Source organism: Saccostrea cucullata, unplaced genomic scaffold, assembly GCF_032062105.1.
Source record: "Saccostrea cucullata isolate Sc308-1 unplaced genomic scaffold, CSIRO_AGI_Scuc_v1 ctg74, whole genome shotgun sequence".
Classification (NCBI taxonomy): Eukaryota; Metazoa; Mollusca; class Bivalvia; order Ostreida; family Ostreidae; genus Saccostrea; species Saccostrea cuccullata.
The window spans coordinates 135,772-161,649 of record NW_026934212.1 but is presented as its reverse complement, the minus strand read 5'-3'; the positions used below and the strand labels follow the sequence as shown (position 1 = coordinate 161,649).

Sequence of the window (25,878 nt, the reverse complement as noted above, 5' to 3'; positions counted from 1 at the left end):
ATAGACGAAACTGAAGCGACTTATGTGGTATTTACGTATAACAGCATTGTCATTAATATTAAATCATCTCATTAATGAGGTATGGAGTTTGAAGCTCCGATTACATGGAATTCTTTTTAAACAGGACTATACAGACACGTTATACTTCATCAATTTTCCACGCCTGAACGACACCCCGAAGTGAAATTAATAATAAATACGAAAAATTAGCCTGCATAGCCGACAAACGGATTGTTTCTATGCAGTGTCTTTTATGTTATCAAATGTGCCACTTTAAGCCATCGAATGGCGCAAAGCATTACTTACATTATTTTTGGAATTCTTCTCATGAAGAAACATAACGGTAAGCAATCATATATTCTTTAATATTGTTCAGTTTGCAAATCATGCTAATCGAAACATTTGTTTTTGAAATGAAAGTACTCGCCTATCCCTAACACATGGTTGCATGTTATATATTTGAACTTATCTAAATCCGTAATTGCTCTATTGTTTAAAGGAATAATTATGAGCTTGAATTCTGTTCGTTGTCTCCATATATTTCACACAGGTCTTGAACATAATGAAGATTTTCAGTTAAGTAGTCACGTTATATATTATATGTAAAAGGTATATGTTAACAAACATCTTTCATAATTTCACTGCCTAGTATTTTCTGGTCAACTTAGTTATAAAGTTTATCTATTTGTTGTTTTCCGCCCGTTGTCTTTCGTCGTCCATTGATCAATTAAATTTTTAAACGTTTTAAGCTTCTTTTAAATTACACAACAATTTATTATGTAAATATAAAATAAGATACAGAAACTATGCGTAAAAGGGTGCAATTTGTGAATTACATGGTCTCTGCTCTGTTACAACGCACTTTGAAAAAAAATTTCAAAGTGCGTTAAATTTGGGACCAAATCAACGCACTTTGAAAAAATAAAATTTATTTTGAAAGTGCGTTAATATGTGCCATATTAACGCACTTTGAAAAAATGTTTATGGCATGGTCAATATATTTGCAAAACTTAAGTATGATAAATAATTGAATCTTTTCGGTGAAAAAGGTCATTTCAGAATGTGTTGGTGAACTATTTTGATTTTTCCATACTTTCTCTCTTAAATGTTTTACTGTTCTTTCAAGAGAAAAAGAATTTTCAAAGAATGGAAATGCATGTAAACTGGAAAAAATATGTTTTACTGAACTAATATTTTTCCAGTTTGCATGCTTTTTATGTAAACTAAAATTTACTGAAAGTTTTCAACGTCATACCAGTTATGCGAAAACATATTATATTTGGGTGTAGCATAGGCATTGGTACCGGGAGGGGGTTTAGGCGCACACATGTTTTGCAAAGAGAAACTTTATATGAGCATTGAAAATTGGGGCTTACCTTGGGGGGGAAGGGGCGGTCCAATTTCAATTTGCTACCGACGGCTATGTACAATGTATGAGAAAAAAAGGAGTTGGGCTGAGAGACCTTCTACTTGTCTTCTCCTTGATCTCAAAGAGGTTAAATGAATACATGTAAATTAAAAAGATTTCGAAAGATATAAATATTACAAATTTATTCTCTCAATTACTAAAATTTATATATATTTTTTTCAAAGTGCGTTAAATGTCCCCATGGTAAAAAATGTTTATGTACACTCTTAACGCACTTTGAAAAAATTTTCAAAGTGCGTTGATTTTGTCCCAAATATAACGCACTTTCAAAGTGCGTAATTTTTTCAAAGTGCGTTGCCAAACTGCTCCATAAGACTTTAGGTATGCGATCAAAACAATATGCAATCTTGAAAAATTCTTTTTTTCTTATTCCAACACATCAAGAAGTCAAACTGTTAGCATAAACATAAGAGACACTCAGTCCTCTTCTACATTAAAATACTCGAAGGGACCGGAGGTTCAACAATGAAGAGTACAATCAAATTCTCTTTATTTGTAAAAGTTGTGGTTCAAGAAAATACAGTACTCTTCAGCACTGGGGTTACTTGGGAAGTTTTTGTTAAATGAATTACACTTCAAATATCTTTCTTTCCTGGTAATTTGTCATTGAAAATATGGAAATAATAAAAATGTATACCAAAATCCTAACATATTGTAAAATATATTTTTCCTTTGGAAAGGAATCTGATATCAAGTTCATGAATTGGACTGAAATGGTTCCCTAAAGGAAATGCTTTATAGATGAAAACTTTTGATTAAGACACTTAGCAGGAAAGCAATGTATTAAGCAGTTAGTTCTTCTGCAAACCCAATCTAAGGTTCAGGAGCTAGCTTGTTGATAATATATCGAAGCTACTTTTTATCTTGGCTTTAAATAGAGAAAAAAGCAGTAGTATTCTGTTCTTGATACCGGGAAATTTTAGAAAAAAAGTTGAGTTTCTGATTGACAATATCTACGTAAATTTTGGAGCTCAGGTCTTTGAACTATTTTCTTAACTTTCCATGAGTACAAAATGCTACATTGTTATCATTACATTATTATTTTTTATCGTTATTGTATAACAAATGTATATCATTTTTAGCAGATCTAATTGTCAGTGTATTCGTGTTAAACAGAATTTATTCAAAACAATTTCTACACTTGTAGCTTTCTATTCGACATTTAGATATATTGAAGAGGTATTAGCAATTAACGATTATTACTTTCATTTATAAGTCGATTCGGTATATCCCAGTGAACTTGAAATAAAAGACACAAAAGAGTATGCCACTTCTGTTTCATGTAATTAGAACATAACCTACTTATTCAGCCAATCAAATGCTTCTATTTCTCGCGAAGAATCGATTCTTCATGGTGAAGAATTCTTCTATTTCTGAAATATTTAACGGTGTCTGATTGGTTCAGTTGACAGTTATATGGGTGTGTCTTCATTGGTTTTTGTTTAGCACACAAAAAGAAACTATTCAAAGCCACGTGCTGTTTACAATGATATTTAAACTTTCTAGGCCTTGCTACACTTTTTTTCCACTGTAATCTTTTGCCGCCTTTCTGAATATTATTTTTTTTCACATTTCGGTACATACAGAAAATACAACCATCGTCAAGTATATAAGAGATGAACCTTGTCTTCGAATACAGATTTAAGTCACAATTTTCATCAAATTTTTATTTGACCCTAGACAGCGATACCCAATCCTGCTGAATAGGGTCTTGTCATCTTAACACAATCATTTTTCAAAAATATAGATTCTTGTTACAAGGATATTCATTAGTTCAGTAGCTTTAATATCTTCCCCATACCATTTCCCCAGTTAATCACTTACATAGCATCGTTTTTTTCAATACCAATTTCTTCCAGTTCCATTTAACCCCGTACAAAACTACATTACCTTCATATTCATATACTGTAGTAAAAAGTGGCAAGGGGGGGGTTCAGCCTTTCAATGAACATTTTCGATAGTAAAAGTTATGTCTGGAACCCCCCCCCCCCACCCACCCACCCTGTTGCTACGTGCCTGATGCAAGCTATTTCATAAAATCCCGTGCTAACCTGAATAGGTTGGGAGTACATTCTGAAACCGCGTGTGTTCGATATTGTTTGTACAACGAGCGGTCAAGTTGAGCCTTATATATGACACAGCCGTGGGAGGAGTTTATTTTTAATCCATTTATTTGATTGGCTGAGGTTCTGTTCATCAAAGATCATATGAAGAGAAATCTTCGTCTAAAATGGGCTCCGCTTCGCTCCGCCCATTCTTCGTGACGAAGATTTCTCTTCATATGATCTTACTATTACTTATATTTTACTATAAAAAGATGTTTACATAATAACAAACCTTTATGATAAACGAACACCAAAACTTTATGATAAACGCGATGACATTAACTTTTTCTGTCATAAACTTCCCTTACTTATGTAGCAATATACCATGTTACCTGCATATTAGGTTCATTCTACAACTTTATTTGATACGCAAGAGCATACTCTACGTCCGTTAATAGGCAATTCTTTTGCCAAATCTATTCAGTATTCTAAATAAATATTTTTAAAGCATGCTCTCCGTACGGTCAATTTTTAAAACGAGCTGTTTACAATCACGCTGATGAAAAGGATCTTTAACAATCTCGTTTGAAATTATTATTTTGGAAGTTCTATGGTGAATGCATTGACCATAACAGCGAATATATTTTGTCCATTGGTCAAATGCTAAGAGACGTTTTTCATACTTACTTATTTTATTTCACCCTGAATATCTTCGAATTTTCCAGTTGATTCGATCATCACAAGGAATGCTCCCTCACCCATGATACCTTATCCTGTCCCTGATAACTTTGTAGGTTTGTGATGGCTCCGCACCCGATTAATATTGTCTAAATGGACTTTGTGAACTTTTCGTTATATCCATATGTACTTTATTTAAGAATATTTTATGATTATTATGAGCAGCTATCCAATAAAACAATAAAGAAATTAATCTTCTCGGGTCATGATCGGGACTCATGTTAAGCTTGAATTTTAACACTTAAAAGTCCTTTACTAATTAGTTTCTATCAGAAATATACGATGACCGATAGGGCCGGACAAAAAGTAACCACAGTTGTGTTTGATTTGCCGGCAAATATTAAGTACCAGTAGACTAGTTCTTATATATTTATTTAAAATGCCAGAGGATATCGAAGTCACTAAAGCCAAGTTAACAGGGCGAAGTGTTTGAAGAAAAAAAAAACAGGCCACAGAGTATAATGTCTTTTAAAGTCAGTATGTAGTTTTTCTTGTTTATTTTGCGTATAAAAAGTGCATTTGTTAAAAAATAAATTAATAAAAACAAATCGCAAAAAATCGGAATTATTAGAAGTAAAATGTACATTTAATTAATGTACAATAAATTTGAAATTTTACAAAAAACTTTTATCATTCTGTTTTGATATGCTATACATAAACTATACACATAAAATGTTACGGTTCAATTTCAGTTTTAATTAAGCATTGAATTCATTTTTGGGGATGTCTTCGGTCCTATAACACACCTGGCCGTGCCGACAAATTGAAAACCCGCGTTATTCAATTTTGTCGCCACGGCCAGGTGTGTTATAGGACCGAATATATATATATATATATATATATATATATATATATATTCTATATATTTTCTATATATATATTTATATATATATATATTAATGTGAATTTATACAAAACTGGTGTGCTTTACAGACGTAACAGCCGTTTTTGACGTTTGTGACGTTGCAAAGTTAAATAACGCAAACGAACATTGCGAAGGAAAAAAGTGACAAATTAATTACAACGCACATTTGTCGTATTTTTACGTTAATTTAACAGGGTTATAGTTTTTGAATTAAATTCAATCACAATAATGTACATTTTGATATTCTAGAGCATATATTCCTACTGAATATTCTAACGCGCGGTGACAAGGTTTCGCGTGTGCTATAGAGAATTTAATGTCGTGGATTTCTAATGGATTTCATAAAGAAAATTACACTGAATGTAAATATATGATTATATATACAATGTGTATGCTCGTATCTGGACACGAAGTTTCTTAAGTAGTTCACACGGTTAAGAAAGAAGAAATTCTTTCTTAGATAAAGAAGATAAGAAATTTTCAATTGGTAGTCAATTAGAGCTTGATGAAATATCAAGTACCCTAGAGGTTACCATATCAAAGGAGATGTAAATATTTTATCTTTTAAATCCTTGAAGTACAAATTCATTCATTCATTCAAAAGTAGAAATTAATAAGAATAATAAGAAGAAATATATGGAGATAACAAACCGCATTCAAGCTCAAAAGTATTTGAAACAACTATACAAAATTGGAACAGAGCAAAGATGGACCTCAAAAACATCAGAGATGGGATCAGGTGCCACGGAGGAGTGATCATCCCCTGCCGTCCGGTTACACCCGCCGTTTTTTTTTTTTCATGATTAGAAAAAAACTACATGAATAACTATCAACTTCATTAGAATAAAAGTAAAACTTATTTGAAAATCACATAAAACTTGATAATCTTTTTTTCATTTCCATAACCTCAAAGTGAATGGAAAGAACTAATATAGGCTGTTGGCCTGCTGTTCAATCCATATTCACTGTATACTTTTCTGTATACTAGTATTTTGAATAAAATACTTCTTAAACCAAAGTTGTAGTGGATATTATATTTGTATTTTTCAAATACTGACCCTTGAATTTATTTTGACGACTTTTTTTTATTTCATGGTCACGAATACATGAATATGAGCAGGGAATTGTTGACACCAAAGAGAATCTATAATCAGAAACAAAATCATTATAGTCTTCAAAAGTAAAATTACTTGGATAAATTTATTTTGATACTACGGTTTCAAAATATGAAGCACCTTCAACATTTTTTCTCTTACTTTATGTGCGTGTTCTAGTTCAATCAAATTGCTAAGCAAAACGGGGGAAAACAGAAAAAAGCCTTGCTAATGGTAAGTTTAATTATTATATACAGAAAACGAGAACTCTAGAATTGAACCATTTTGATTAAAATCAGATCCTTTGATTCGCTCACACGAGATCGTACGAAAGCCCAGAAGGCTCATTCGAGATTCAAGTTTCGAAATACGAGATTCAAAATTCGAGATTCGAAATTCGAGTTTCGAGATTAAGATCCAGATTAACCAATCAAAAGGCTCATTCAGATTGAGTTTCAAATACGAGATTCAAAATTCGAGTTTCGAGATTCAAAATCCAGATTAACTAATCAAATGCGGGTTCAACATTTGATTACTTCCCTTTATTACGTTTTATCTATCAATAAAATTTAATATATCTATAACAAATGAGTCATTTGAATAAATTACATACAAGAATATATATATTAGAAGGAAATTAAATAATCATTTGATTTTTGATCAGCAAGATATACTTCAATTTATATTATGACTTCTTAAATATTATAGAATACATATACATGTATCAAATATATATATTTTTGCATTGTCTACTGTATATAAAGGGTTGCTGACATAATAATACAGTTATAAATAGTGTCTAAAGATTAACAAAATCCCCACCCCTACCGGCAACACCTGCCAATTTTTCCCGACACTGAAAATGTTACTTTAAACTTTGAAAGGCAATGTAGCCTTGATAAATAAAAACCGCGCTCGTTTTCCTAATAGAGGGAATACATTAAAATAAAGTTTTCAATTACTTATGTTCATCTAAGGCTTTGATTTCTTGAACTAATTAACAATTATATATACAATACAGATTGCAAATATGAATTAAAATAAATGCAGCATTCATTTTATCTGATATCAAACAGTAGATTAGTCTAAATTAGCTGCAGAACTATAGCGTTATGGTTTTATATTTTAGTCTCTGACCATAGCGTTATGGTCAAAGACTAAAATATACTCGGCTTTTATTTATCAAGGCTACAAGAATTTTGTTAATCTTTAGTCACTATTTATAACTTTATTATTATGTCAACAATCCTTTATATATAGTAGACAATGCAAAAATATATATATTCCTGATTATGTATTCTATTTAATATTTAAGAAGTCATAATATAAATTGAAGTATATCTTGCTGATCAAAAATCAAATGATTATTTAACTTTCTTTCTAATATATATAACACTCTTTCTTGCATTGTAATTTATTCAAATGACTCATTTGTTATAAATATATTCAACGATTTATTGATAGATTAAACATAACAAAGGGGAGTAATCAATGTTGAAAGCCTTTGATTGGTTAATGGGATTTTGTTTAATTAATTATATACAGAAAACGAATGAGCCTTTTGATTGGTTAATCTGGATCTTGATTTTGATTAAAATCTCGAATTTTGAATCTCGTATTTCGAAACTTGAATCTCGAATGAGCCTTCTGGGCTTTCGTAAGATCGCTATCTATGTTTAAATCAGAATGGAATTGTACTAAGGTAGAGGAGATTTTGAAAATAAAAAATAACGTTCTTTACGAGCCACCGTTTATTTCCGTAAGGAAAAAGGAAAACTTTTTCAGAATAGATCATTGTACATTAAAATTAATACAAATAAAATGAACGCAAATGATGTGCTATGGTTCACAGAATACAAAATTATTTTTTGCATGTACTCATGATGTTTTGTCGCATTTTTACAAAGGATATCTATAGCTCATGCTTGAACAATTGTAAAGAAAAGACATTACTTTGAAGACTGAAGTTTTTAAAAATTGATGGTTACTTTAAAATGTGCGCCATTTTTTAGCCCTTGATTACGATGTTTCTAATTAATGACAGCGGCAATTAATACTTAAACAAAACCCTGAATCGATTTTCGATTACAGAAGAGTTTTTCTCAAAGTTAAACAGAAATTGATTGTGAATTTTTAATGTTTTACAGTTAACGGCTTATTTTTGACAATTAAACCTGGGTTATGTTTGGTGGTATGAAATTGATAATTTAGATAAGAAAAACATAAATAGTTGATATACACTCTGTAGTTATGGTTTTATAGACACTTACATTACTTATCAATACAAGAGACATTTGGAGGTAGAATAAAATTGTTAAAATATCTTATCCATGACAGATAGTATCTCTTTTTTTATTTCCATTTTCCAAACACGGAATCAAATAAAGAAGAAAAACACCCTGTAAGGAAAACTTGGCAGGAAGGGAGGGGGGTGAGGGTAGGATTGTTGCCGTTCCTTTCCTAGACAACGTAATATGGGCTTTGAAATGGCCCATTATTATCGATTTATTAACTTTTACGCTAACTATTAATATTGCAAAAGAGCTTCTGTACATTTTCCAGGTGTAAAAGTAACCCGTCGATTGTAAAAGTCTGCGCTTCTCGCAAAAGTCCAATCATGGCTCTTCTGCACTAGAGAAGATCTTATTTTTTTTCTTTTTTCGAAGGTGGCTAACTCATCGTATTGACGGGAAAACAACATTAATTGTTTTATTATATGATCCAATAATTAAATTATAAGAACTTTTGAAGCAGTTCATGCTTTTTTTTCACTTTTTCTGAAGTCCACACCAAATGGATTGAGAGAAGCGGGGTCCCACCTCCAATATTTTGGAGGTCCGTGTTTGCTCTACCTACTCTTTTTTTGTATTGTTTTATGGATTTGTTATCTCCATATAATTCAAGTTAAATTCTCCAAAAATAATTCAAGTTTTTTTTTCTAAATGAATATTTCAAGTCGTTAAAATCCATGGATTTGGAAGTCTTTTAATATCAAATGTTGTTTTGTTGTTAGGATACGGTTAGGGATGGGTTATTAGGCTCCATTGCTGAGGGATCAGTCTATCATTGAATATTTTTAGTCTAAGTAAAATTTGAATTTAATTTTAAATGTAAAGAATTACATTCAGAAAAAAATTGAAAGGAGGTGTCCCTGAACCGTAAAGTGAAAAAAAATACACTCTTTAAATAAAAATTCAAGTAAAAAATATTTTAAAACAGGGAAGTCTACAAACAGGTTTTATTATATTTTGATGAAATTTCATAATGATAAATGCGGGTTACATTGTTAACATTTATATCGTAAAAGACAAGTACATTACATAATTATATAATTTTTTCTTCATTCAACACCAGGCCAGCTGTGTAATTTGGGAATTCATCATCGAAGAGATACCTCCATATCTACAGTTTATAAATACTATGATCTGCCTGGAGAACCTGCACTCACAGCCGACAAGGCCTTGGATGGGAAGTATTATGTACACCAACATGAGTGTGCTGGATCTGACGTCAATAAACCGTTCGGAGAGGCTTGGTGGCAGGTCACATTGAAGTCCACGTCCAACATCTTTAAAATTAACTTGGTCTTTCGGGAATTGTGTAAGTGCAGTATCTATATACTTTTTGAAACATGCCTCTCAGCATTGTTAAAAAAACAATAGAATTTAAAACGTTCTATTTAGGGACAGATGAAATGAACAAACTTTTGTAAAAAACAAAAATTGTAAGAAAAAACAACTTGAGTCGTGATATTATGAGTAAAATGAGCAATTTTTACCTCGTAGTTATTATATTTTTTATTCAAAGTTTTGCAATGAAGGAATTTAAGGTGGAAAAAAAATGCATAGATTAATAAGGATGGTTCCAGAAAGTCTGAACTTAATAGAAGGTTTACAATTTCTGAATATTTTAGAAATTTATTATTTGTATCATTTGCAACAAAGATAGACCCAAAAATTTACCAATCCAGGCACCAATTTTTTGTTTGTACAAGTGTCATCTGTCCTTAAGAATTATATTATTTCTGACTAAGTGGATTTTTTTAATCGGATGCTTAACATCTTACTACATGTATTTAAACTCAATGTTTCGTTGTAATGTTTTAATTAACAGCTCACTCAAAATACACTTAGAAATGAAACATATGGAGATGACGAACAGTAATCAGGATCAAAAGTCCATTAAACAATACAAAATAAGAGCAGATCAAACACGGACCTCCAAAACATCGGAGGTTGGATCAGGTGCCATGGAGGAGTGAAAATCCCCTGCCGATCGGTCGCACCCGCCGTGTGCTCCTTGTCGTGATCGGAAAACGACGGAAAAATCCGTCGTCAATTCAGTGTATAAATAATGGACTAACAATTACTTTGAAAAACGTCAGTAATTTAAGCATTTGACTCAATGATGAATTGTATTTGCTGGCAAGGTCATTGTATCGACCTTAAAACTTACGAAATAATGATTTTAAAGAAAACTGCTGCTATTCTTGTTTCATTAACTTACTACAACGTCACTAATCAACCTCGTTTTAGAAATTTTTCATACGTATCTAGTATGCTCTTGCGTATCGAATCAACTGAGACATATTATCTCCGTATGCAGGTGGTGAAGATATATTCCTGCATAACTAAAGGAAGTTGACGATTGAAAAGTTCGAGTCATTATGTTTACCATAGAGCTTGGTTGTTAGATTACCGTTAAAGTTTTCAAGTTTGGAGTCTCTCGGATGACGTCTTTAAACTGAAGGCCCGTTCTACAACAGGCGTTGGCTCGATAAAGATCCCTTACTGTTAAGGACTCTGAGTACTGAGTGAAGGTCTTAATTTGAAGCCCATCACCCGTAGGTGGCGACGTCTCTATATCATGAAATTTTTAATGGGACGTAAAACAACATATGATATATCGAACAGTCAATACAGGTCTGTTCAAAACATTTTAAAATTATTCTCATGATAATAAAAGACCAGACTTATTGACGTCGTGAACACAAATTGCCTCTTAAACTCGAAAAATACCTTGTTAAATTTATTTTAATTGCACACGCAGGTACACGTACTCTGAAGTTAATATTAAACAGGTACTATGAAGTAATTTCTTTTTGGGGTAACAGCCAAATATTATCAGTTGGGGGGTACTACCAACTACCAAAAATTACTTGACAAGCCAAAAAAAGGTAATCAGATGTTTTTTTAGAGGGCAAAAGCATATAGTCGCTAAATTTCCTGTAGTTGAATATTATTGGAAGCAGCCCCCACCCTTTGCCCGGTTCTTACGGCATGTTAAAAGGATGCTATGAGTTTTTCATTGACAATATCAAATAAGTCGTTTGAAGACATTCAATAATATGTAGGAATTTTGATGGGTATTACTCCTGCCCGGTACTAAAGCAAACCTGTGTTTGTATTTTTAAAGATGTAGACATAATTTTAAAAATTTCTTCATGAGAAGTCTTTTGCCGTTGCCTTCATTTCGGCATTTAGATTTATCAGTGACGAAATATCGTTTAAACATATGCGTCGATTTGTTATATATCAATATAGCTTGAAATTAAAAAAAACAAACTATATATATAAAATCTATAATTAATATCGTACATCAAATCCAACAAAAAAGATATTGATGGCAAACTTCATCTAAACTGTATACACTTAACAAAAGAAACTTCAATTCTCAATCGTCAACTATTTTATTTTCTGTAAAATATTTCATATCATTTGCATGTTGTGTTTATGTCTCATGGCTGATTCTATACGCACTAGCATTTTCGTATAATATCAAATTTCGATTATGTAATCAAGTCAAGGAGGGTTTGGGAGGTCGACAGGAATGCTTACTCCTCTTTGGCACCTGATATACCAAAATCACTTTATTTTATTTTGTCCTTTTTCATATCTTAAGAGTATATTTTACTTTTTTCTAATATCAATTCCTGTATTATTCTATTATTGTATTTCAAATGCATCATAAACAAGTTTTTGAAACTGAAATATTAAATTTATTTGGAGATGTGTTGGCAGTTTTCTGTAGTGTAAATATAATTATATTTTTTGTTCTACAATGTTCTATTTCAGTTGTTCGGAATGCTGGCTATTATGTTTTTATAACAAATCGGACAGTGACGTCACATGAACTTTCTTCGCTAGAACCTGTATACCACGACGAGGAACCCAGTCCTAGCCAACAACTGACAATCGTTTTCCCTGAGGGCCATGCTGGTGAACAAGTGTTTCTCTACCTCAACACCACAAATCCAACAAACCATCACTACGCAGTGATTGAGCCCTGTGAGGTGGAAATTTATGGTGATTCTCTTGATTTCAAAATATTATTTGTTAAATTAACCATCATCATAGCAGCGTTTAAAGGATTATATATTTGTCTTTCTTTGAGTTTCGTCTGGTTTTTGTACAGAGAACTGTGCTAGGACAACTCTCGTCTGAACAAGACTATTTTTAAAAATACACACAGAGAATGATTACCGCAAAACCTATAAAAAGGAAGGTCGCGAGTTGTTAATGTTTTGTTTAGTGCAATCATATTATATTTTTGAATTAAAATGAATTTATTGTTCATGTTTATATGCTCAGAGTAATGCTGTTTTTGTTACTATTTGAGAAAAATGTAGCTCCAAGAATGCAGCAAAATTCGCATTATAAAACTAATTATAAAATTATTTTAGTTTCGAAATAATATTGTATTTTTTTAAATATATAATGAATGTATAGCGTCCTAAATTTTATACCCATAAATCTGGAAGACTCAAAGGAGGCGCCTACTCGCTCAGGCTATGTAATTGTCACTGTTACTCGTGCACCATCAATAACAGTCAGAAAATCAATACAACATATCCATTTTTAATTATAAATTATTAAAAATTCAAAGAAAGTTAAAGACACAACGCCCACATAGTGTCACATATATATTCAATCCTGTATGTTGATTAAGATCTAGTGGTCTTTTTGAAGAACTGGAATGTAATCTTGTTAATGCGATTAACAGTAAGATATTGTCATCTGTCCGTATTATCAAGGGAATATACTCAGAGTTATTATTTGCACAATGATAAAAGAACAAACATACTGGTGGGGGGGTCGTGTCAGTTCTATGCGTTGCATCAAGAAAGATTTTTAAAATACACTCCTTCTTCTGAAAAAAACCTATATTAAACTAAAAAACATAAAGTCTGAGTCCCCCTATGTTTTTAATAAAACTGTGAAATTAAAAGTTACCTTACTTTTTCAGGTTGTGTGGAAGAAAATTTGGATGGATGTGCTTGTGCAAATATGACAGTAGATGAAGTAGAGAGTTTGGGTAATTGTTTTTTATCCCATTATCTTTCAATTATTGTCAAGGGTTTTTCTCTGTCGGTCCTTTCCTTAGTCTTTTGTCTTCTTGTGTCTGTGTGATATATCATTCGATAACACTTAAAACTATCACACAATTAAAGTTGATTTTTAGGCAAAGTGTACAATTAAAGTGGGTAAAATTAAAATACCATATTATGAGTGTATTTGTTATCCATTGCTAAATCATGTTACTATAAAATCTTTAACTGAATAAGACATTTTATCATTAAATATTGTTAGGGAAAAAATCTTTGATATAAAGTGTGCCACTAAAATTTCATTTAACGTGTGTTTGAACAGTCTAATTTTATTGAAAGTATTTCGCTATGACCTCATTTTCTTTTAACACAAACAACCTTCAAACTATATTTTTAAGACCCAGTATCAAGTATCTCGTCGATGTATCTACAACAGTGGACTATAAGGACTCAGTTATGTATAATAACATAATTTCTTCAATGAAATATAAGGAGACAGCGACTAGTATTCAAGCTCATAACTCCATCAGAGCAAACACGGTCCTCTAAAACATAAGAGGTGGGATCAGGTGCCATGGAGGAGTGAACATTCCCTCTCGACCGGTCACACCCAAGATGTACTCCTCGTCATGATCGGGATAAAATAGGAAAATTCGTCGACAATTCAGTGTTTAAATAATGGTCTAACAACAAGTTTTAAAAAACCATTGACTTAATGATAAATTTTATTTGCTGACAAGTTTATTGTATTGACCATATAATTCACAAAATTATGACTTTATAAGAGATTGTTAATATTCTTGTTTCATCAACTTTTTTGTCAATAAATTACCTCGTTCTAAAAATTGTTCATACGTACGGCATTTTCTTGCCTAATTGAGAAATATAAACCCTGTTTGCCAATTGGTAAGTAAGTAAGGGAAGTTGACGATATATAATTTAATAATCCCGTTTAGCATAAAGATTGTTTTTAGATTACAACTTTCAACTAAAATATACAGATTTGAAACGGATTTGTCAGATTCTATGGTATGTTTTATTTCATATAAGAAGCTTCCTTTTACTTTAGGCTTCATGTTATCAACAAAATAGGAAGAACTTTACTCAAAACTCTCAATCATACATATGAATTAAAATATTCTATCAATATCTTTGTAACATTAAGTTATTAACATGAAAATTAGAAATTTATCCATACAAAGTAAATCTACAAAAAAAAACAAAACGAAAAACAAACAAACAAACAAAACAAACAAACACATCAATAAATAAAAAAGGAGCTCCAATCAAAACTCTGTAAGAAAATAATTCCACAGATTTAGAAATTTTAAAACTTTGAAAGATTCATATAACATAAATAATTCTACTCAAAACTCGGAAACATTAATACATCTTCAAGAAATTGGCTTAAAACTCTCTAAAATCAACGATGAATTATGATATTAAAAGTATAAAAAGCCAACCTTGCTTTTTTCAGGAAAAACAATAAACAAATCTATTACATTTGTACACGAAAAGCAACAATAATTGCAATCTATTGAAATCACTTGCTGTGGCCTTCAACTCGACACTCGTATATATCATCGAAGTTTTAATCAATCAGCAATAGATACTTCCATTCAACTTTCCTTAGTTGTAGCAATATTCCACTATCGCCTCTCTATGTCTTTTTTATTAGATTTTTAACCTTTTCATTTCAGACCTTTGGAAATTGACACCGGTTTTCAGTACAGGGTCCATTTCTCTCCGGTGTAATAACGACTACATTTCCATAATGAATATGTCGCAGTTTGATAGCGCTCTGTTTATTTCACTGCTGTCAAAATGTGATGGAAAACAACAGTGTTCTTTCAATTCTAATTCCACTATAAAGGACAATACTTTAAGCTTCGTGTGCTCTGGTAAGTGATTTTAGAATAAATAGAATTTTAGAAAATATAATATATAAAATACATCAAACGGGTACAAAAGTCGAGGGATTATAAGTACATGTGGAATATTTAATGTTTCCATGTCAATGAATTTGTTCAAAGAAAGCTGATTCCTTTTTTTTTTTTAAAGACGTTTCTCATGGATATGTCGCTTCATCTTTGTGTTCAGAGTATAAATAATGAATCTCATGACATTGTTAAAGATAATGGCTTTAAAAATATAACGACTATATGGTCTGATATTGAATGAAGGCTATGGAGATAACGAACCGTAATCAATATCAAAGTCCATAAAACAATACAAAATAGGGGCAGAGCAAACACGGACCTCCAAAACATCAGAGGTGGGATCAGGTGCCATGGAGGACTGAGTATCCCCTGCCGACCGGTCATACCCGCCGTGTGCTCCTTGTCGACGTTATGATCGGGAAATAACGTTAAAATCTGTCGTCAATTCAGTATATAAATAATGGACTAACAATTAGTATGAAAAACGTCAGTCAGCATTTGACTCAATGATAAATTGTATTTGCTGACAAGGTCATTGTTTTGACCATAGAACTTACGAAATGATGACTTTAAACAAGACTGCTGATAGTCTTTTTTCATCAATTTGTTTGTCAATAATTTACCTCATTTTAGAAATTGTTTATACTAGAGCATGCTCTTGTATATCGAATCAACTGAGATATATTAACTCCGTATGCAGGTGATGAAGGTATATTGCTGCATAGGTAAGGGAAGTTGACGATAGAAAAGTTAATGTCATCACGTTTATCATAAAGCTTGGTTGTTAGATTACCATTAGTGTCTTTTTCAAGTAAAATATACAAGTATGAAACAGATGTGTCAGATTCTGTGGTACGTTTTACCTCAAGCTCACCAGGATATATCGTACCGAGGAATGGAACTTACCATTGTTAAGAGACAATACGTCGTTGATATGTATTGGATATATGCCGAATACAGTTCTGTATGAAAAAATATCAGACAGTTTGAGGCCCGTTAGGGCCGAAAACTGTCTGTATATACAGAATTGTATGAGGCATATATCGTACTTAAAACATTGCTCTCTACATTTCTTTTCATTTACCTGAGACAGTCTGATATTAAAACAAAAGTATTTTATGGCCATTGAATCATTCCTGAATGAAAACTACTCAATGATACTAGACCCTTTATTTTCATTTGTTGATTTACCTGAGACAGTCTGATATTATAACAATAGAATTTAGACTTGAATGAAAACTACTCACTACTTCTCTGACTGAGAGTGTTAGGAATCAGCTATTTTGTATTGGATAGTAGGAGTGAACAGATCTGTTTAAAATGGAGAGTGGGGACGAAATATTCTTGACTCAAAACAAATTAAAACAAATTTAAACCTGAAAGCAATGGATCAGATTATGATACCGATAATCTCGTAAGTGATATTCTAACTGCTGTGAACTTTGATTTAAACTTTGAAAACCCATCAAAAAATATCGACGATGCAACTATGCAGGGCAATTCTCGGTTTGCAGACCCGCTTTCAGAGACTGACAGGAACAATCTTATCAAAAGTGCCGTTCCTCAGAATACCGAGAGGAAATCCAGATGGGCTGTAAATATTTTCACAGAATGGGCGAAAACAAGAAGTATTGAGGAACCTATTTTGTCTATGGACAATAAGACCCTAAATTTCCTATGTGGCTTCATCACGGAAGTTAGAAACAAAGCAGGGGAACATTAAAACACTCTCTATGAGATTATAACATCAATTCAACATTATCTACGTCAAAATGGCAAATTTGTCAGTTTTCTCGATGATAATGAATTCCGTAAAATGAGACAAGTCCTAGATGCACGGATGAAGGAAGTGGCTAAAACAGGCTTAGGGAGTTCCCGCAGGAAAGCTGAAATCATTAGTGTCGACAAAGAGAATATGTTGTGGGAGAAAGGTTTACTTGGCTCCGATTTGTTGGACACATTAGTTTTTTCTTTCGGATTAAATTTTGCATTACGGGCAGGCCAAGAACATCGAAACTTGCGAAGAGGGACCAGGTCACAGTTGGAAGTGAAGGAGGACGGCGACGGCGCCCGTTATTTATTGTACACAGAAGACGTGTCCAAGACCAATTCCGGGGGTTAAACTCAAGGAAGCTGGATCCTAAGTGTGTGCGTGTGTATGAAGATTTTGAAAATCTTGAGAAATGTGTTGTTAATTTGTACAAAAATATGTGTCATTGTGTCATTTTATGCATTATGATTTGATGATGTTCCTGTTGGAATTCATGTTGCGCGTCTTTGCAATTTAACTTTACCAACCATATATTCTCCGTGCCACAGCTGCCACACGTCTCTATTCTGCAGGAATTGATGAACAGTTAATCTCGGAAAAAACTGGCCATCGTTCACTGGCACTTCGTGGATACAAGAGAACATCGGATGATCAACTTAAAGCCGTTGACAGCATTCTGAAGTGGAAGAATATGAAACCTTCGTCTTCTACACCTACATTCCCTTGTGATGTGGTGTCTACTTCGTGTAATGCTATGTCTTCTTCTTTTTGTGATGTTGTGTCTACTTCCAAGGGGAACTCGACTGGGAGAAGTGTACATGTGAAAGCTGCAGAAAAGTGCGTTACCATTGGCATTGATTTCTAATTACAGTCAAGACTGTTATTCTGTTTAAATGAAAAAAGTTTTCATTCTCCTTTTGTCATACACAATTATTCCCAGTTTCAAAATATGCATTGTGTACATAAAACATATTAAAGTTTACTGTTTGTTAAATAATTGCATTATTTTTCTTTTGTTCTGTAGCAGTCCGATTTTGAAGGATATCAGTATATTACGATAAATATCAGACTGCTCACTAATATCGGACTGCCACAGGTAAATTTTTAGACTGCAAGAACAAAGGAATGATGTCACAGCATTGTTTTAAATCTAAATATCGAGTTGAAGGCCACAGCAAGTGTTTTCTTGTTTTCACGCATAAGAATTTGCACAAATTCTGCTTCATTTGAATACAAAAATAATAAATTAAGATTTTCTTATATCGCAATAGTTATCATGCAATTACATCTTATACGAGGGACGTTCAATAAATAATGTCATCGGGGCTCGGAAAGAAACAAAACAACGATTTTCTATGATTTCATCTTAATGATTTAACTAAAATATTCTCTTTTAATTAAAATACATGTCCGTAACATTTTCATTCAATTTCTAATTGTTTTTAGAACACATTTTTGAGTATGACCATTCGTATACTGGATAAAAGCAGATCCTATGATTTGCTGTACTTGTTTTTTCTTTCTGAAAGGTGTTTTCTAAGTTTGGGAAATGAAACAAGTCAAAGGCTGAAAGATCTGGCGAATATTGTTGATGTGACAAAACATTAACTTTCTATTTACCCCCTAAACTCCTTCACTCTTCATGGCCTGTGGGTTAATGGACGCTGTCATGAGAAGAAATTTAATGTAGCGAATTCCTCATTCTGTTTCCTTCCTCTCATAAACCTTTCATTTTTTTGCAAATAATTTCCTTACTAGACTCCTCCAAAAATTGAACTGCCTCCCCAAATATGATTTTGAACAACAAGACAGCTAATATCTAAGAAAATAGCGTATAAAAGTGTTTTGTGTTCCTGCAAATCTTTGCTCTTCTTAGGCTTTTGCAGTTTTGTCAAGTGCATCTTATTGTAAATTTGTTTTGAGGGTTTAACGCAAAATGGATTCAAGTTTAAGGATCTATTTGAATTTCAGACAAACGTGGATAAGTTCAATTTGTGATTTTTTAAAAAATAATTGTTTAGATTTTCTACACGCTGTCGTTTTCACTTATTTTTTGAAAATATAGGATGACCTTTGAGTATTAAACTTTTTACTATCAAATGTTTCTTTAAAACAGTGTGAACTACCCCCAAAGTGATGTCTATGTGTCTTGAAGTCAATAAAACATAATCAGTTATAATATGTTAAATTTTCGCTAATATACATTGGTTGTTGTATGTCCTTGTTGACAAGGACGGTACCCATTTTTGATGCCCATTGTTTAATTTTTGTTAATTGAAATCCACCTGTTCATGTGTGCATGAAACAGACATAAGTTGCTGTTAATTTCACATATTTCAGTAAATTTACTTTTGGGAAATTAACAAGTTTTACAGCAGCTTTAATGACGCGTTCAATTTTACTCTAGTTTACTGATTCTTTACCATTCATTTTTAATGCAGTGTCTTGAATAGCCCTTGTTTTCTAGCTTCCCACAATGAAATTATGCGATGAAAAGTGGTCACATCAACTGTTATCAATTCATTAAAGATTCAATAATGAGAGAAAGTCAAGCTTAATGTCATATGATTTCTATGTTGTATGTCATCAAGCTGATGACATTATTTATTGAACGTCCCTCGTATACTTTGAAATAACTCTTAATTAGAAAAACATGTTGAAATCATAAACATGGAAGATTTATTTTTGAAATTATTTTGCTTAATTTTGTACACCATAAACAATATAAAAATTTGTATGTATTTGGTCTACGTGATTGCATAATTATCCTGCAAAGTATTGCTTGTAAATATGTATAAACAATGTTTTTCTTTACAACTGGGAACTTTTTCATAAAAACAACAATATTTTTATATTTTACAGATTACTGCATTAACGAAAACTATACAAATGCTATTCTAAAACACAATTTGGTTCACAATTTACAATATGAATGTGACGTCAGAGATTCGTTTACTGCGCTTCTAAAGTCACGTGTGTTTGAGTGTGAGGAACGACACGTGCTCACCGAAGGGAATCTCACAATTCAATGTGAAAAGGAGGGAAGATGGTCTGCAGAAGGCCCTGTTTGCAATGGTAATAATATGAATAAATACAAGTAAAAATTCTTTTTACACATGCGAAAAAGTCACCTGTCAAAGTACATTATGTAAAAATTGTTTTTTCGTGCTCACCAGTTACCTGTCAAGAACCTGTTCATGAAAACAGCACTACAGTACGTGACACAAGTCCATGTCCACTTTATTTTGAGGAATACAATGTGTCATACTCTTGTCGTCCAAACCATCGTCACATTGGTGGCCATCTCAGTCGAGTTTGTAACGCAAGTGGTGATTGGTCAGGAGAGGAACCAATCTGCAAACGTAAGTCATTGAGATAACTTAAAATGTTACACTTAAAATTACATGCAAAAATTAATTCTTGTGCATTTATATAAATCTCTGCTCACAACATATGCATGTTTTTACAAGCGTTTTTTTTTTATACTTCAAATAGGCTGCAAGTGTCCCTGTAGTCGAGTCAACTCCCAAAATTTTATAAAGGATCCAGAAGTTCTTAAGAAAAGACTGGATGAAATGAAGAAAAAATTAGAAGTTAATCAAAAAGAGCTCTCTGCAACAGTTAGAGCAAAGACGTCAGCCAAGGACGAGAGGAAGTCAGCAAGAGGTATCGGGTCTGTCTTAGGCGTGGGGATCATTACTTTTGTGTTGGTGACTCTCGTAATCAGTGATCTTCCACTGCTCTATAGGCAGATTCGGTATGGACCTTTTACGGGGCTTGTTCTTTAATGAGCTTAACCTGACTATCATGCACGATTGAAAAAAAAAATGAGTTTGTGTGCAGTATGGAAAGTTTTTTTTTTAAATTATCATTTCATATTGCTGTAGTTTGTGTGCAGTATGGAAAGTTTTTTTTTTAAATTATCATTTCATATTGCTGTAATACATTTAAAATATTTTCAATATTTTTAAAAACACGAAAACAAATGTTACTAAACGAATTGCGTACTCTGACAAAGAATACTCTGTAAATTATCAACGTCCACAACATTTCTTCTCCAACTTAATTGAATTTGTTCATCAAAAACAAGTTGAAGGCGTGCTTTATGTACGTGTTCTCTCATTTTTTTGTACCAGACACATAACTCAGTAATTGAATTTTTAAGCGACAGTATAGGTCTTTTTTTAAGCATCTAAGAGCATGTCATCTTTTGAGTAATATAACATTGCAGCATTGGGTAAATGTAACTCTGAAAAGCTTTAAAGCTTGAATAATGTTCATTTTCTCCATATATTTCAAGCTAAAATTATGCAAATCACAGAGAATTTATGATTTTGTGCAAGGGGTTAACATGAGCTTTCAAAGGCTTTGTGTTAAAGGCAATATTTATTTAACAAAGATCAAAGTTTAAAGCACCCTTACTTGTATACTATTCTAAAAATATTATCAAAAATTTCACTTCAAATTTATGCACCATACATTACTTCATGAGTGATTACTTTAAAACATTTAAAATTCACTTAACAAAGAATTATTTGAATTAGAAAAAAATGTTCAAGAACTAGTATTGTTAATGAATATGTCTATATCTTTGAACATCGAGACGAAAACATTGATTTTAAATATCAATTTTTAAATTCAAATTTATATTTTAAAAATGGTAATTTCATCGAAAAGAGTGATTGATTTCGATTGAACAGTCCTTTTTTCTATTAAAAAAAATATATTATATCCTATAGAAGCATTTTTCTTTAATGTTAAATTTGATCCTCGTATCTAATGCAGCACTATTAGTCTTTCAAGTAATATATGGAATCTTTTATCTGGTCCCCAACAAAAGACTGTTAGACTTATCTTATTGCCAAATTTCAATAAAGTTGTTTTGATATATGATTTGATTTTAAATCGAAATGTGATTTTTTTTTTTTTGCAATATTTGCAAATATACTTCAATCAAAACCTCTTTGGAATAAGCATAATGATAATATTCAGTTCCAGTCTTAGTTATATACAAAATGAAGTTAGTTCTCCAATTTACTGCAACTTAAATGAAAATCATTCAAAATGTTTTTCTTTTTGGTAGATATAAATAATTTTATAAAAAAGAAAAAGAAACTTGTTATTTTTGTATATATTTGACGAAGTAAGAATTTAGGCCTTCTTTTTCTTATCTCGTATGAATTCGGATGCATTGGAACTTTTTTCTAAAACCGTTCTCTAGTCCAATCAATAGACTTATAAAATACTTTGGACTGTGAAAGCTATATAAATGTCCATGAATTGAAGATTAAAAACGGATGAAGCGATAAAGAATATATATGAATAATGATATGGATGTATAGGCGTTTTATGAAAGAACAATTGAATTTCGTCATCTACTGAAGTATTAATATTGTTAAGCTTATAAATTTTTTTTTCTAAGCAAGGTAGAAAATATTTAATTTTCTAAAAAACAGAACATTATTAATTAAGAAACATGTTATTAGACCATGATATATTGCATTTCCCTTTTTAATTGTTTTGTTGACACTAAATTGTACACTATGTATCTGAAGTTTAAGGCTAACTATAAGAAGCTGCTGTTCGAAGGCGTCATCTTGATTGTGTAGATATATTTACGGGTAAAAAGGACAACATTTATGCACATTTTTTAATTTTATTTTTAATAACAAAATGTCACCTGTTATACCAAAATGTTTAAAACAATAAAATATTTCTGTTTAAACATTTAATAAAAGGAAAAAATCTTTCTTCTCTTGCATACAATTATATTGTACAATTTCGATAATATGTTTTCATGAATTATAATAATTATGCACTGAAAGGCATTTGCTATTTCTTTTTTTTTGTACAAACTATAATATATGCTTTTGATTTGTGTGAATGCAAAGAAATGAAGATGTAGATCTCCTCATTATCATGCAAACAACTAATTTTTAACCAGAATACTACATTGTATCTATGGATAGTCCCCTTTCTAATCAGGAAATTCTTTAATATCATATGTCAGTTTTGAATATTTTTCATATTCCAAATAACCAGAAGGAATTTGAAGTACCATATCTATACTGAATTCTATCTATACTGAACTCGTTTACTTACCTTGTTATTGGTCATTTGCAAAATTATTTTGCTAAAAACATTCTTATTGTACACACAGTTATTCTGAAGTGGCTATAAAAAGATGCTTGAGTTTCTGATTGACAATATCTTTGTGGTTTTTGAAGACCTGGTCTTCCAACAATCTATTGGAATTCCCATGGATACCAATTGCGCCCGTTATTAGCAGACCTATTTTTGAATTCATATGAAACAGAATTTGTCTAAAACCTTATAGGCGGAAAAAAGAAAACACTTGATGTGGCCTTCAACTCAGATATATCGACGACGTTTTGTCAATTAACAATGGTTATTTCCATTCTTTAGACGATACGATATATCTCGGTGAGCTTGAAATAAAAGATACCTCAGGGTTTCACACATCTGATTAATATTTAGATCTTTTAATTAAAAAGACATCAGTGGTAATCTAACAACCAAGCTTTATGATAAACGTGATGACTTGCTTTACAATCGACAACTTCCCTTACTTATGCAGAAGTAATGAACCTTTGTCTCCTGCATACTGAGTTTATATCTCTCAATTGATTCGATACGCGAGACGCTGTATGAACAATTTCTAAAACGAGTTAAATTCTTGACAAACAAATTTCTGGAAGAAGAATATCAGCAGTCTCGTTTGAATTCATCAGTTCGTATGTTATATGGTCTTTACAATGACCTCGTCAGCAAATACAATTTATCATTAAGTCATATGCTGACTGACGTTTTTCGTACTAATTGTTAGGCCATTATATACAGACTGAATTGTTCTCGGATTTTTCCATTATTTTCCAATCATGACAAGGAACAAAGGGCGAGTTTGACCGGTCAGCAGGGGATACTCACTCCTCCATGGCACCTGATATCACCTTAGATGTTCAGATGTCTTTGTTTCTTCTGCTCCAAATTTGTATTGTTTAATGGATTTCTGAGCTTGAATACTTTTCCTTCATGCTCCTTTTAAAAATTACATCTGAAACTTAATGTTTTTTAACGGATATTCATTCCAACAAAATATGAAATTGTACTATATTTAAACAGTTGTCACAGAAATTGAAAATAACACCAGGTTGTTAAAAGAACGTGGATAGAGAAATATGTTTTTTTTTTAATTATGAGATTATGTAAAGTGTAAACAGTCCTAAGTTATGATGTATCATATAACATAGGTTAAAATAAACTTTATTCCTGAAATTATACATTTAAAAAACTTGTTATTGATGTAAATATTTCAATCATACTAAACTTAAACATAGGTATTTAAAGCTTACCTCCCCTCGGCAAATGTTCGAATGCTATCGAGAAGTGAAGGAAATGTCTCTCCACGGTTTTTTGTTTTATTGTGCTCATATCTTTATATTTCAGCCATGTAAGTTTTGTTTGGAAAAGATTGATTTCAAATTTGATTGAAAATGTCCCCCAAAATCTTCAGTGCTTCAAGTGTGTTTAAAATATAGGTCACAATCATACGGATAAGTCAAATGTTGCATCTGAGGCATATTAGTTGGTAGTAATTATCTCTAGATGTTTCATCTATGTAACTCTGGTGTAGGCATAGCTTGTATTTATATTGTAATGGACCTGCTTCAGATGAACACGACATGTCCAGCATCAGAATAAAATATTGTAGTGTGTATCCACATACGCATCATCCTTACAAGATTGGTCAAGATAGAGATTTTCTTTTTATTTTAAATTAGACATGGACAGATCCCAGCATCTGAAACAAGACTGAGAGCAATTTTGGCCCAAGAGGGCCTTATAGTTATTTACCAATATCCCTGTTTTTAGTAGTAAGATACATTCAGAATCTTAAGAAAGTTTGATAAAGAGACAATATGATTCATTATCTATACATCCTTGGTCCAGGTAGGCTTTTTTGACAGCAAGGGATTGCAAACTTGTAATTATTCTGGTAACAGTTTTAATTGTAATTGATAATAATTTTACGATGTGATCTCTTCCTCCTTAAAAGATCGCATTTTGTTTCACAGTTTCATTCGTACATCCATTATTTTTTCTCTTTCTCAATATTAAAATTTAAAAGTTGTTCACGACAAATATGTGGGGAATTCTTCATTCTTCAAAACCTTTCATACTACTTTCAAAGATATTTTGTCAGAAAAATCATTTTGAGGAAAAACAAAATTAAAAGCACATACTCCTTTTTGTTCCTTTGAAATCTGTTTTGGGGTGTGAAAAAATGCTTTTTTTGATTGGGCAAAAAATATTATATTATATGAAGTTTATTTAAAGCAACTTTCACTTACGGTTCTTGAATTCTATATTTTTTGGAAATCATCCAGACCTCTTTAATGTTAACAAATGCAAATGAAATACGATTGGTATAAAACTTCTTCAAAATTTAATTTTTTCACCTTTTTTCTAAGTTTAGAAATGTATCTTCCACTTTGAAAATTTATAAAATTCAGGATGAATAAACTGTGATGAATACGTCGATATTCGTAAGATTATTATAAACATTCCTTTTCATACAAGGTTCCATGGAAACAGCCATGGTTCCTTCCACAGGTGGAGAATTATTTGGATTTCTTAGACAGAATTTA

The 25,878-nt window shown here is 31.8% G+C and overlaps 1 protein-coding gene across 1 annotated transcript; it reads left to right on the top strand.

Annotated features, from left to right (window-relative positions):
• Positions 1-238: 238 nt before the first annotated feature.
• On the top strand, positions 239-21,047 carry LOC134240189 (uncharacterized). Its single transcript, XM_062722297.1, has 8 exons — positions 239-343; positions 9,526-9,771; positions 12,246-12,476; positions 13,417-13,485; positions 15,199-15,399; positions 20,072-20,284; positions 20,386-20,571; positions 20,705-21,047. Exons 1-8 carry the CDS (start codon positions 286-288, stop codon positions 20,995-20,997), a joined length of 1,497 nt encoding a protein of 498 aa, XP_062578281.1. The 5' UTR covers positions 239-285; the 3' UTR covers positions 20,998-21,047.
• Positions 21,048-25,878: the final 4,831 nt, after the last annotated feature.

Coding starts and splice junctions, on each gene's coding strand:
- LOC134240189 (XM_062722297.1), top strand. CDS start 286: ATGGCGCAAAGCATTACTTACATTATTTTTGGAATTCTTCTCATGAAG. Junction 15,400..20,071: donor TTTAAGCTTCGTGTGCTCTG/GTAAGTGATTTT, acceptor TATATTTTACAG/ATTACTGCATTAACGAAAAC. Junction 20,285..20,385: donor AGAAGGCCCTGTTTGCAATG/GTAATAATATGA, acceptor CGTGCTCACCAG/TTACCTGTCAAGAACCTGTT.